This window comes from Leptosomus discolor, chromosome 5 (genome assembly GCF_034619465.1).
Source record: "Leptosomus discolor isolate bLepDis1 chromosome 5, bLepDis1.hap2, whole genome shotgun sequence".
NCBI lineage: Eukaryota > Metazoa > Chordata > Aves > Leptosomiformes > Leptosomidae > Leptosomus > Leptosomus discolor.
This window is the reverse complement of record NC_141395.1, coordinates 11496647-11510809: the sequence shown is the minus strand read 5'-3', so window position 1 is coordinate 11510809 and position 14163 is coordinate 11496647. Positions and strand designations below refer to the sequence as shown.

At 46.3% G+C, this 14163-nt stretch overlaps 2 protein-coding genes across 4 annotated transcripts in view; both read left to right on the top strand.

Moving 5' to 3' along the window:
- KALRN (kalirin RhoGEF kinase) overlaps nt 1-2238 on the top strand; it is a 525904-nt gene extending 523666 nt beyond the window's left edge. For all 3 annotated transcript variants that reach the window (XM_086466145.1, XM_086466144.1, XM_086466147.1), the window contains one exon: nt 1693-2238. In XM_086466145.1, the coding sequence (XP_086322271.1) occupies nt 1693-2238 (546 nt within the window). The remainder of the gene's footprint in view (nt 1-1692) is intronic.
- Nucleotides 2239-8037: 5799 nt separating this feature from the next.
- UMPS (uridine monophosphate synthetase) lies at nt 8038-13920 on the top strand. Its single transcript, XM_086465629.1, has 6 exons — nt 8038-8187; nt 8533-8686; nt 10238-10906; nt 11602-11777; nt 12309-12423; nt 13231-13920. The coding sequence occupies exons 1-6, from the start codon at nt 8038-8040 to the stop codon at nt 13410-13412; spliced, it is 1446 nt and encodes a 481-aa protein (XP_086321755.1). The 3' UTR covers nt 13413-13920.
- The last annotated feature ends 243 nt before the right edge of the window (nt 13921-14163 follow it).

Sequence of the window (14163 nt, the reverse complement as noted above, 5' to 3'; positions counted from 1 at the left end):
AGGAAGAACAAGCTGCATTGTGGAGAAGAAATTCAGGCGTTCTCTAACGTCACACTCAGATTAGCACAGCTCGTACCTCCTTTTGTTAGCGCACATGGCAGGAGGCACTGTACTGTCCTGGATTTGGCATTGTACTGCTGTCCTCACCAACATTCCAGTTATCTGGACTGACAGAGAATTAGTGATTGAAGTTATGATCAAGTGTTCTGAGTTTTGTGATCTGCAACATTGATTCTGGTTGCCAAGGATATCAGTTAATGTATAATTTTTGCAGACTTAAATGCCCATTAAATTGGAGAACGAGAGATGAATTTAACTTTCTTGTATAGTGGACAATCCAGCTCCAAGGAGGTCTCTCTTCAACTCTCCAACCCCCAAGCATGTCAGATGAAGTAATGTTTTCACTATTCTGCTGCCTACTACCACCAGAAAAAAAAAAAAAGATTCCTTTTGTACAGTACCTTATGTGAGCATTAGTCCCAAAGGTCTAAATCATCCTGGTTTCTTTCAGTAAGATTGTTTGTATTTTCTGCTGTATTTATAGGAAATGTCAAAAAGTAGGTATCACTTGGAGGTACAAAACTGCACTGAATTCTTTGTTTGATCATAAGATAATTCCCAGAAACAAGGAGGGAAGCCAATTTCTGTGACCTATTTACAGTTCTCCTGAATGAAGGATGCTAAATAAAGCACCTTCTGTTGCTAAGTGGGAAGCAGGAGATGCACTGGTAGGGACAGCAGAGCTAGCCATGGGCCGTCTTGTCCCAGGATCCTGCTCAAGAATGTGTTGATTTTGTCGACGCAGATTGCATGAAAGCAGAGCAAGTGGGGAGATTTGAACAGCAGTGTAGTGAACTTTGCTTTATATATATATAGCCATGAGGCAGCAGTAAAATATGCATGAGGATGAGGGGCTATAGGACAGAAAAGTGAGTCTAGAGAGTGCAAGAAGTAAATTCAGAAATCTCAGAGCCAACAAAGGAAGCAAACCCCTTGTTAAGTGCCCAGAGCGGCGTGTATAGGCAATGCTCAGCATCTCCCACTGAGAAAGAGAGATTTAAATGCTGAAAGAGTTGGTAAAACAGAGGGAAAACCAGCTGGGATGAAATATAATTGTGCGCTGGCTTGGAAGGCATGACTGTGCTGGTGTTTATAAGGGAGCACTGGCAGCTCCATCCACGTCAACTGACAGCGACAGTAATGGCACACACCAGAGTCCCTCCCAGGATACATGGTACTGGGAGCCAGGTTGAACATTTACTTCATGAAGAACATTTCTGCTACAAATTATGCACATTTATGTACCCAGTTGTCATGTAGACAAATGGAATCTGAATAAACTGATCAGAGATACACAAGTCTTATCAAAATTTTAAAATCTGCCAGTATTCTTAATGTGTAGAGATTAGTTTGAGAAAATAAACTGTGAGTATTTAGGACAAAGTCCAAAACCCCAGTGTGTTGCCCTAGTGCAAAAGAGGATGTTGTCGTTGCAACTTCGGCATTGATCTGAATTTACAGCAGTGTAAACAGCAGCTGAGCTGGTGTTCCTTGTCACTCACTCTCCCGATCTGTACCTCGTGCATCTGATTGAATGTGAGTTTTAATTGGCTATTAAACCTAAATGAAATCTACACATTTTGTTTACAAAAATATAATATAATTAAGTATTTGTTATTATCTTTTCAACAGCCAGAAAATCTCCTCATTGATTTAAGAATCCCAGTACCTCGTGTTAAGATCATTGATTTGGAAGATGCAGTTCAGATCACAGGTCATTACCACATCCACCACCTCCTTGGAAACCCGGAGTTCGCAGCTCCTGAAGTTATACAAGGCCTTCCTGTCTCCCTGAGCACGGATATCTGGAGCATTGGGGTCCTCACCTACATCATGTTAAGTGGTGTCTCTCCGTTCCTGGATGAAAGCAAAGAGGAGACTTGTATCAACGTGTGCAGAGTAGACTTCAGCTTCCCGCCCGAGTACTTCGCTGACGTGAGTCACGCCGCCAGGGATTTCATCACCGTTATCCTCCAAGAAGACTTCAGGAGAAGGCCAACGGCAGCCACTTGTTTACAGCATCCGTGGCTGCAACCGCACAACGGCAGCTATTCCAAGATCCCACTGGATACCTCCCGCTTGGCTTCCTTCATCGAGCGCCGCAGGCACCAGTACGACGTGCACCCGGTCCCCAGCGTCAAGAGTTTCCTGATGAGCCGGCTGAACCCAGGCACATAATGCCTCCATCCCTGGGGGCCTACACCGCTGGTCCTGAGGCAGGGCGCGGGGAGCGAGCAGGCACAAAGCAGATCTGGCTGTACATAGTCCTGTATTCGGCGTTTGTATTTCACGTGGCTTCCTGGACCGCAGGGAACAAATCATTGCAGAGGCGGCAGTACCTGCCCGGTTCTTGGGACCAAAGCAAAGCGGGTAATGGCGGCGGGTACCCACTCCCTCCCCTTGGCAGGCTCCTCTTGGGACACGTGGTATTGTCGCATCCACCGCCAAAAAAGGACTGCGGGAAGGAAACACCAACTGGAAGCGAGAGCCAAAATTGCAGTTGCCTTAATCTTTGTGAGGCAGCCTTATAAGAAATCCTCTTGATCTTGCTGAACCGATTTCAAAATGTCCAAGAGATTAGGAGTAGGATAGCGGGCGGCAGTGAGGCTAGGCTGACCTTAGCATGTACTGCAGAACTGAAGTCAGATTTCGCTGAAATCATTGCAAGCCTGCTCCAGGTTAACAGACAGATTTTGCACGCCCCGTATGCCCGGGTCTGCCATGATTTCAGTGGTGACTTCGCCTGCGTAGGACATGCAAGATCAGGCCCTAGTCACTGCTGGATCAGTTTCTGTGGCGGCGTGGCTTAGATACGTTCTCATTACGTGGCAGTGCTCAGACCAAAATTCCCCTTTAATCCTTGGGCTTTCTGCTGTGTCAAGTCAACATGCAGTACCTTTCGGAGCTACGATTACGGCAATTAAGTCGTTGGAGCATACAGCTGGTTTTGACTAAGCACAATGGGACTATGATGGGTTTTTTAGAAGCATTTTATACACACTGTACAGAAATCTTTTGCAAAACCTGTGCATTGAGAAAAGGCTGTGTCCAGTTTTTGCAGTATCTGTAAACTAGATGATGATGATGAAGACAATTTTTTCTATCACAGGTTTTCAGTATACATATATTGTATCATATATATAAATATATATATATATAAAGGATCCTGTTCCATTTCTAGCTTCAGAATTGCTTGGCCCAAAGTCCATTTAAGCCTTTCAGAGTGCAGTAGGAGTGGTGAGTTCATCCTTGTGCTTACAGCTTGAAAATCGTTTTCAGTGTTTAAAGTATGTCATTTGTTTCATTTCCAAACTTGTAAATAACTCTCAGCCACCGTTAGCACCTCATCACCAAAGCATTCATGAGGATATTTTTTATGTCCAAAGCCTAATTTGTAATAAAATAAAAAATATTCACAATTAAAACATTTCTATCTTGCAAGCCAAGTTGCAACATCATCGTATTGATGTTACAGTGACAGAGCCAGCCTTAAGTATAACCAACACAGGGAGTCTGCAGTGACAAATCAGCAGTTCGTAGGCTGGCCAAATCTTCCCCTCTAGCAGTGGGACTGGGAGGGGTAACACCTCCCTGGCTGGGGCTTCCCCATCCTGCTGCCGCACCAAAAAACTCTATGGCCTTGTAGGGTGATGATCAAAGAGAGCTGTTTTTTTTTCTCCTGGCATGTGAGGACTTTGTCTCGGTGCTGAGTGCCGTTGCTGTGCCTGTTATGAGAAACATCAGTTGTTACCAAAGGTTTTCCTGAGGAAAAGGGCTTGATCTGACCATGTGTGCTCAGTATAGGCTCTCTTGTAAGGGCGAGAGTCAAATTTAATTTACCATCCAAGTAACTGCACTGTGAGCCTGCAATATATCTGCAGGAGCAAAAGCTGTCTCTGCCAGCAGGTGGTGGAGATACTCTGCAAGTACTGTTAAATTCTCAGGGCTCTGCTAGCCCTTTTTTTGATCCACCTCCAAGCTCCGTTTCACTGCAGGTAGGAGACCTGGCCCTTCTTTTTGTGCTTGCTCTATCAGTACACCGGAGCGGTCAGTATTTTGCTAGTGGAGAAGAAAGGAGGCCTAGCAAAAAACCCCAACGTTCAGCATTGTGTGTGTCCAATACAGGAGCTGACCTTGAGGTTGGGGAGCTGCAGCCGGAAGGGTGAGCCCGGGTGCCTGGGCAGAGTCAGAAGCAGTGTCCAAGGCTGTGTGGCTGATGGAGAGAGACCTAATAGAGGGGGAAGTTGTGGAAAAGCTTGAAAGAGATGGTGTTCACAGAAGGCTAAACCCTCTGGATCAGCTAGAACCTATCTCTGTTCCCCTGCGTAGTGCAGCAGCTAATTTTCTAAGCAATCCAGCAGCACCTCTTAGACAAAGACCAGACTTTCATCCTGAGCAAGAGTGCGAACCAAAAGTTCTTCAGACAGCAGTCATCAAGGCGTGTCTTTAATTACCACCAGCCTCAGGTACTTTCTCGCTACAGGACTGTTTGTTCTTCTTCCTATTTGTCAAAGCTGGCTCTTTGTGCTGTGATTGCGCTGCCCTGAAAAAAATGTTTATGGAAGTGTGGTTTATAAAACCCACAGCTTTTATTAGCCCTGTGGGTACAGTTTAAGCCACAGTCTTTCTGCTTGGCATTAATACAAACAAGTTCTCATGTATCACATGAAATCTGGAGTTATTTCTCATTTTATTTTCCTACCTCCTGCATTTGCTTCTCAGACTGCAACAGCAGACACTTTGGATGCACAGAGGGAAAAAGCTGGATTGTTTAAGGAAATATTTAAGCCTTTCATTGCTATCAAGTAACAGAAAAAATTACCCAAAAGGCTGAAAGAGGACACATGCTTAGGTATTGGTGCTCAGATTCAAAAAAAAAGAGATTCCTCATCAGGGCAAAGCTGGAGGTCCTTAACTCTGAAGATTTTGAATATTATGGGGTTGCTTTCTTTTATGGTTCTGCTTTTTCCATATTCGTGTTAGAGAACTCCTCTTCCAGGGCACTGCTCTTCTTACAGCACATTCAGGAAAACCTGAACCTCTTAGTACTTCTAAATCTTGACCCTGTTAGCACTTCTAGACATGTTTGTGATTATCAACCATTCTTGCATTTTATCGCAAAGATTTCTTTTGCCTGAATAGTATCAAGTTGACATGAAATGCTGCCATATGATAAACACAGAGGAAGCATTCTGACCTTGCTCTCTTGAGGTCTTTTTCAGCCAACCTGTTGGCTCTCTGAAGATCCAACAGGTCCTGTAACTCGGTTGTAAACTGTAACTCTGTTGTAAAGAGATTACAGAAGTTCAGTAAGTAGGCCTGGAGTGAGCCCACTGGGTGAGAAGCGCCACAGCCAACACCCTTTGCAGGATTCTCCAATTACTGTTTTTTTTGTGCATGAGATATTGCCTGTAACAACCATGGAGAAACACCGTTTCTCATAAAGCTCTGTTGGGCTTTTACAAAGCTCCTCAGAGAGCAGCTGACTCTGAGGGGAAGATTTCCGCCTGCAGCTTTACCACTCAGGGTCTTCTCAAGATGGCCAAGTGAAGGTGTGACGGCAGCTGCACCCTCTAGCTTCTGCGGCAGCTTCAGACCAGCTGGAACGACCAACAGCAGCACTAGCAACGGAGCAGCACGAGCTCGATGCAGGCCGGCCCTGCGCCCGCAGCCACCGCCTTCAGACGTCCTCACGGTGCTCTTGCCCTGCCCTAACGTCGAAGCACACCTGCTCACAGCGTCCCCCGGCGCTGGCTGGGTGACCGGCCTGCGGGACGGCCGCAGCAAAGGCGCCAGCGAAAGAGAGCCCAGACGGCCCGGTGACACACGGCACTCGTTAAGATGGCTGCATTTAATGAATGTGTGTGGCAACGAGAAAATAACTCTCCTCTCTCTGCTCTGCTTGGAGCAGCCAGGCCAGGCCATTTCACTCCTCACCCTCGAATGGGAAACCTGATTGCCCAGGTAACGTCGTCAGCTCCCATCAGGCGTTGGTGGCACCTGCTGCCCTGTGGGAGATCCCCACCTCTCCACCCAGCTGCCAGACCCGCTACGCGCGTTCGTACAGGGATGACACACAGCCAGTCCAGGGTTTAAGACTTTAATATTTTAAAGGAACCCAGGCTTTAAAATATATACAGTTTCTCTCGTCCTACTCGTGCCAACAAGCCTTGTTTAGTCTGACTGCCCTTTTATTTTAAATTACTCTTTTTTTTATTCAGTAACATTTATCTTTAAAAGCATTTTAGTTTTAAACTAAGTTAATGCTGAGACAAAGTCTGTGCCCTCAACTGACCTGTACGAGTTCTGTGGCTTCAGTGGAGTTCATTAGCATTTCTGACAATGCTATTAGGCCTTTGCTACGAATACCGTGCATAAAGGCTAAATGCAGAACCGCACATTGTGACCTGACTATATATAACCTTATTTTAAAACCCCTGCAATGAGGGGACTGCATCAAGCGACCTGGGATAACATAAACTTCGGATACCGGTGTAAAGGCTAGTCTGTGCATACGGAGGTCTAAAAGCAATTCATGAACACAGGGGCTAACCACCTGGTGGTGTTTCTGCTCCTTTTGCTGCAGAGGTAGATTCTCCTCTAACATAGGGTTTGGATTTATTTTCCAGCTCATTCTTTCATGTCCCATCAGAAAATGGTGCTTTCCCAAGGAAACAAAATAAAACCCCATTTTACTAGGCTGGCTGCACACTGCCATCAAGTGATGAATTCTCATTCCGGGATCTGTATAGTGGTGAGTGTTACCATAGCGTCAGGATGCTGAATATTCGCTGTAACTGTAGTCTTTATTATGAAACTAGTGAAAAAACAACATTTTCTCTACTCAAGCCATATTTCACCTTCATGTCCAACTTCTGATGCTGGTGCTTTTACTTCTCTTTCTACCAAACTGTTCAGCGTTGCTCTGCCACTGAGGTCAGTTTGCTGATAACTTTGGGAAGGCAAATGCCATAGAAAGTGCAAAAAAAAATTTAAAAATCTCAGACTTATTCATTGAGATAAGAGCAAACAGTTGGAATATATTGATGCTTTTCAATCTTTGCAACAATCAACTGAAGGAGAAAAAAGAAACAGTATTGCTAACAGCTCAGCGTTTTCAAGGTGCAAAGTAATTCCACAGCCTTAATTATTTCAGTGTATTGCTGGTCTGCCTTAAATGTATCCTCAGTTTTATTGCGAATTTCATTTTGTATGCACACAATGTTGTTTTGTAAAGGTAAGTTTGTAAATATTTCCTTTGTAAGTCTAATCACTCATGTGTACTGTTGTGAGGTGATTACTTGCTGTCCCATGTTGTTATTACTATACTGCAGTATATATGACATCTACAGATGTAGCTTCAAACTGTACATCCTCTGTCCTTGCATTCCTATAAATAGAGTACACTAACAACTCAAGTTTCTGGGCTTTTTTGATTAAATACAAATGTTCAGAGAAGACCGGGTCAGTCTTGTTTCACACGTATGGCCTCGAAGACTCAGTTTTGCTGAACACTTTTATCTCGGGGTATCTTTTTCAGAGGGACATTGACAGGACACCAGAGCAAGGGGCTATCACTCCAGCCAACCCTTCCACACACCAACCCGGAAACCACACGGCCTTCTCGGGGTCAACCCGCGAGAAAGCCTCGGGTCACACCAAACCCTCCCTGCGGCCGCGGTTTCTGCTTCCCTGCGGGAAGCGCGGGGGCTGCCCGGGGGGCGGAGAGGGCCCCTCTCCTGAGGAGCCGGGACCGGGACCGGGCGGGCTGGGCCTCACGCCGCGGGGCGCTGAGCCCTCTGCCGTGCGCGGCTGGGCCCGGGATCGCGTGGGCCCGGGATCACGTAGGCCCGGTCCCGCTGGGGCCGGGGGTGTCCCCGGTGCCCTGGAGGCGCTGGCCCCCGCGCAGGCGCACTGCGAGGCCCGCCCCATTTCCCCCCGCTGCTCCGTCATCTCCCCGCGCCGGCGGGGGCGGAGATGGCGGCGGCGGCGGTCGGGCGCGTGGCGGCGGCGCTGCGCGAGGCGGGCGCCCTGCGCTTCGGCGACTTCGTGCTGAAGAGCGGCCGGGCCTCCCCGGTCTACATCGACCTGCGCGGCCTCGTCTCCCACCCGCGCCTCCTCCGCCAGGTGCGGGACCGCGGCGGGGCGAGGGGCCGGGCCCTGCCCTCAGCGCCGGTAGCCCGGAGGCCTCGGGTGCCTGCCTGCCTCCTGCGGGACAGGGCCCCTCAGCTAAAGGCGGGGAGGAGGCCCGGGGGCGCTGCCGGGGCCTCTCCGGAGAGCCCTTGCTGGGGCCGGGGTCGCGCTGTGCTGGCCGGGAGCCCACCGGCTGCCGGGGTCGGGCTGGCTGCTCGCTGCAGACCGTGTGGGGGAGAGGGTTTTTCATGCGTTTGCGTTGCTTCCGCCGGTAATACGTTTGTTTAGTCACGTTCGCACCGGTCTGACTCTGAAGCAGTGTGTGGTTTTCCCGTTCAGGTTGCAGATCTTCTCTTTCAAGCAGCCAGAGATGCTGGTCTCGAGTTTGGCTGCGTGTGCGGCGTTCCCTACACAGCGCTGCCGTTGGCCACCATTATCTGCTCGGAAAATCAGATTCCAATGCTTATACGGAGGAAGGAAGCGAAAGACTATGGTAAAACCTTCAAATTGAGAATTTGCATCTACTTGTTATCTCGTTGGGGAAATGACTTTTATGTATTTGTGGTTCTTTTGTAATGTGCAGCATCTCCATTCCTGTTTAAGGTCACCACTCCAATTCAAAAAGCAGCCTTGCTTCCCCCTGTAGTGTACCTCCCACAGCATCCCAACCTGGTCAGGCTCTCCCAGCTCGTAGCTGATGAGGCTGCAGCTTGAATCCTGTGATAGGGTTGGAGTAGGTTGGTTTGTGGGTTTTTTTGTTTGTTTCTTTCCTTCAGCAGGGTGTTTTTTTTCCTTGGCACCATTACTATGGTTCTGGCCTATTCCAGAAACCAAGATTTATAACTTGGTTTCTCTGATAACGCTAAGAGCAGTGCCACATTTCACCCCCAGACAGATTTAGTTATTTATTTATTTTTGCGTATTGACTCCAAGAGGAACTTTATATTCTCTTCTTCATTTATCTCTCAAACCTCTTTTTCATTCCTGTCCTGTAGGTCTGTAATCAATGGGCAGGGTGGACGAGGTGAGAAGCAGTTCTCTACCCAATGAACCATTTATTTAAGTTTGGTAAAGGAAGGGGGAGAGAAGACTGAAGCATTAACCTACCGTAGCAAGTGGATTTCTACATGTGATAAGAGCTATACTCTGCCAACAGCATTTAATTAGAAAGTATGCTTGTCAAAACTAAACGTTACTCCTGTGTTAGCATGGCAGGCGTGAAAACATTTGTTGTTTGTTCTCGTGAAGGACAAGTCGATTGTGACAGCAGTTAACTGCCTGGCACGAGGTTTGTGGTGTGCTGGGGATTGCAAAGCTGTACATAACGCTTGTTCTCTAGGCTGTCATGGTCTAAGCACCGCACTTGCTGCATAATGTTCTCCTGCAGCTCTTCCTGGGAAAGCCAGGCCTCCTTTGTTGTTGCCCCCGGGAGGCCTTTCACGGGCGTGTGCCTGTTGTTGGTTAGGGCAAAGGCGTTTGGGGCTTTACTCCGCCTAATTGTTCTAACAGGCATATTGAGCGCAGAATACTGCCTGTGGAAAATAGGAAGTATGCTGAAGAGTACTGTCTGCTTTAAAGGTGTCTTAAATAACTGGAGAAAATAGTTCTGTAATTCAGTTCATGGCAATAATAACCTTCTGTAGTTATCCAAAGATTTAAGTTTGTGTGGTTAACAATATGTCACTTTTGTTAATGGAACATTACTTCTGGAAACATAAAGAAGTATTTTATTAACTTGGAAGAGTAACAGTCTTTATGAATTGAAGTACGAGTCAGTGACTGAGCTGTGGTAAGACCTGTGATAACTGGTACCAGGTAATAACTAAACAAATTGCCTCCCCGTACTGACAGCGAACGTGAGATTCCTATTCTCTTGAAATCCAGTTCCACTGGACTTCAGGGTGTGCTGCAGCACATGCTTGTATGTGGAACAAAGATGATCTTTACATTAGCATAGCAAGTTAAAGTTTTGATACTTTTAGGGTTTGTTGGGGGTCTTTTAAACTTTCTTCATTTAGTGGAGTGTTTGCCTTTTATTTTTAAGGTACTAAGCGGCTGGTAGAAGGCACCATTAATCCAGGAGAAACATGCTTGATCATTGAAGATGTGGTAACAAGTGGATCTAGTGTACTGGAAACTGCGGAAGTTCTTCAGAAAGAAGGATTAAAAGTCACGGATGCTGTAGTGCTGTTGGACAGGGAGCAGGGTGGGAAGGCCAGGTTGGAGGAACGTGGAATTCGCCTGCACTCTGTGTGCACGTTGTCCGGGGTGTTGGAGATTCTTCAGCAGCAGGGAGAGGTGGCTGTTGAGGTGGTTGAAAAGGTGAAGAAGTTCATTCAGGGAAATGTGTTTGAGCCAGCGGCTCAGAACGGCCCCGCTCCCGTGAAGAGGCTGTGTAAGGAGCTGAGCTTCAGCGCTCGTGCTGAGCTGCCGGGGGTCCATCCCGTGGCAGCCAGGCTTCTCGCGCTCATGGAGAAGAAGCGGACAAACTTGTGCCTTTCTGCTGATGTCACCAGCTCCAAAGAGCTGCTGCAGTTAGCTGCCATCCTGGGCCCCAGCATTTGTGTCCTGAAGACTCATATAGACATTCTGAATGACTTCACCCAAGAGGTAGTAAAGGAGTTGAGAACACTCGCAGATCAACATGAATTCTTGATTTTTGAAGACAGGAAGTTTGCAGACATTGGAAACACAGTGAAACATCAGTATGAAGGTGATTATCATCAACCTTGATTTACCCTGACTTTGCTGCTGGTGTGTGTAATTGAAGTGCTGGCATAGATTGCCAGGAGAGGTGGTGGAATCTCCAGCCTTGGAGAAGACTCAAGGGGACAAGGCCGTGAGCAACCTGATCTAGCTCTGAAGCTAACCTGTCTGAGAGGGCATGACCTCCAGAGGTCCCTTCCAGCCTAAACCTATTTTTATGGTTGTTCTCAGTAAGTATTTCTGAGTAGTTATTTGCTGTGAGAAAATGCAGTGTGGCTTCTTAAGGCAGCCTGCTGTTGTACACCTGTGTACTCCTTGCGGCTTTCATTCGATGTTGCATTGGCAGTTGTAGAACAGTTTTACTCTTTTTCTGATCTGTCCGTCCCATACGACCTGCGTGCTGTATTGAAAGGTAGCAGCTGTGGCAGAGGCTTTCTGGGTTACCATAAATGTCTTGGTGAATATTAAAGGTGAGACACTAAGAACTGTCTGTGAAGAGTAAAACTGAGAGATTACACATTGTGGCTAGGCAGCCTTCAGAACTGTCTGATGAGACTGAACTTGTAACTGTCAACTTCAGTAGTAAAACTGCCTTTTAAAATGTAAATGATTTAGCATGCAGCTTGTTTTGTTTAACTTGTGTTTCCTGTTTAATACCTTTCTAATGACACTTTGCCTGTATCTTCCTATCTCTGTTCTCAGGTGGTGTGTTCAGAATCGCATCCTGGTCAGATATCGTTAATGCCCACGTGGTTCCAGGCTCTGGAGTGGTGAAAGGGCTGAAGGAAGTAGGTCTTCCTCTCCAGCGTGGCTGCCTTCTGATTGCCGAGATGAGTTCCCAGGGGTCGCTTGCAACGGGTGACTACACGAAAGCTGCGGTAAGCCGGCAGTCTTGTTCCGGGTTAAAAGCTTGTGAAGTGTGCCAGGGAGGTTCTGTGTGCTTCTAATATTTGCACATCCAAAAGTCTCTCCAGCTCTATCTATTACAGGTTTCTCTCCTGTGGAGACTCAGGAGCGTGACAGTGAGGGTTTAAAGGTTGCAGCTGTAGGCTAGTTGTGTGAGAGGGTCGGAGTTCACACTGTGAATTCTAGTAAACGTGCCACGCTTGCTGATAGCCCCCCCCCTTTTTTTTTTCCTTAAGCAATAAATTTCTAAGTAGTTTACATTCATTCATTGTATTAATTATAACATAGAAAGAAGCGTAACATTCACGTTCCTGGCTGCAAGTGCAGCAAGGTCAGGGAGGGGTGAGTCGGCTCTGAGCGACTTGATATTGGTAAAGCAAGAGCAGGTGTTCCGTACCGCTGCCTTGCACAGCTTAATGTGTCACAGGGTGGATGAGAAACAGATTGCTAGGCAAGCTTAATTTTAGGTATATCACTTCTAACTGTTTACTGGTCTTCTTCAGGTACAGATGGCTGAAGACAACTCAGATTTCGTTTTTGGATTCATATCTGGATCCAGAGTTAGTAATAAACCAGAATTTCTTCACTTAACTCCAGGGGTGCAGCTGCAAACTGGAGGTAACTTTTTGTGAAATATTTATAGTCTGTTTGTAAATACAGTAAATGATCTAGTCTTTGGTGAAGAAGTGACTTCTGAAGAGGGTTTGGTTGCTGATTCTCTGGTGGGAGGAGTCTGTGTTTGCTGTTATGGGCTGCCTTCCGTATTTCTGGGTACACTGATCCGTTTCCTGGGAGCTCTGAAAGGCAGCCAGCAAGCTACACAGCTTTGCTTGTGTCCCGAGGTCTGTGCATGCCATAAAGCAGAGTCCTTAAAACATGTGAAATATCTTCAGTTAAGTGTTAAGTTAGACGTACAACTACTCAATAGGAGTAGAAAAAAAGATTTTCAACAAATACAGAAGTCCAGCTGTAACCCTGTTGAGACTGATATAGATGCAATATCAATGAACTGCCAGTTATATACTGACTAAACAGGTTATCACTGAAACAGGTAGGAGAGAAGTGTTTCTGTGCAATATCTAATTGTCATGAAACCTGAAGTGAAATCAAGCTTTTACTTGAATGTTTGGGGGTTTTGCCTGTTTTAAGAAGGCTAAGGCTTATTTCAGTAATCCTGATTGGTGCTTCTTTGTGTAACTGTTCCATCTATTGTGACTGGTAAGTCATGAAAAAGGAGGGCACTCTGTCAAATTTGATCTGTGTAATAGGGGCTTCATTAGTTGCAGACAGTTTCTAGTTATGTTTGTGGATTGTTAGGGTGAGAGCTGGAACAGCATGCCTGTTCTCTCTTCCAGCACCTCTTTTTAAAAGTTTTTAGTAGATACAGTTTTGTACGAACTAAAAAAAAAGGTGTCTCTCTTTCAGGTGATAACCTTGGACAGAAGTACCTAAGCCCCAAGGAAGTTATTAGTGAAAAAGGTTCCGATATCATTATTGTGGGACGTGGCATCTTGTCAGCTGCAGACCGTCTTCAAGAAGCAGAGAAGTACAGGAAGGCAGCTTGGGAGAGCTACTTGAGCAGACTTGGTGTTCGTGCAGAAGATTGAAAGCAGGCCCCTTTCCTAGTCAGCAAGGCTGATGGAGCTGCAATCATCCTGAGATTTCCAGTTAAAAACATAGACACTTCAGCTGGTAGAAAACCGCCCTTTTGTAGAAAAGGCTGTTACTGTTTTTAATTGCACGCACAGAACTCAAGTTGTACGTGCCATGGTTGTTTCTTTTCATATTTGAATGTATGAAAGCAAGACTTCATGACCAGTTTTTAGCCTTAATAGCTTTTCTCTGCTGAAGATCATTGCACAAAACACTCCAAGGGTAGTTGGTTGGCTGTTGTGGCTTTTGTTTCTTTTCTCCACCCTCAAATTCCTTCTGGCTGCAGAAATAGTATTTTACTGTTCCTGATAAGCTTCACCTGCAGACCCGACCTGCTGCCACACTCTCACAGGACTGCTCAGCGCTGCTGTTTCCAAGGAGCAAGTATGGGTCTTAATCCCACGCTGTGAAATTGAATAATTGTTGTTTAATAAATACATTATTTGCTACTGTCTTCCTTTATTTTGATCTACAAGTCTTCCTTCTGTGGCAGTGTGAAGTACTGTTTTCAGAACCCCATATTATAAAAAGCCTTTCTAGTGTGTTTGCAGGAATTACTTACGGTCCTTTTTACAGGAGCTACAAAGAATTTGTCATAGCAGCTGGTTGTTGTGTGCTTAATCAGTGTTGATTCCTCTAAGGAGAAGCAAAAAAGTGCCTCCTGCTTACTGACTTCTTGTGACAATAGCTGGAATACTTCCAGGG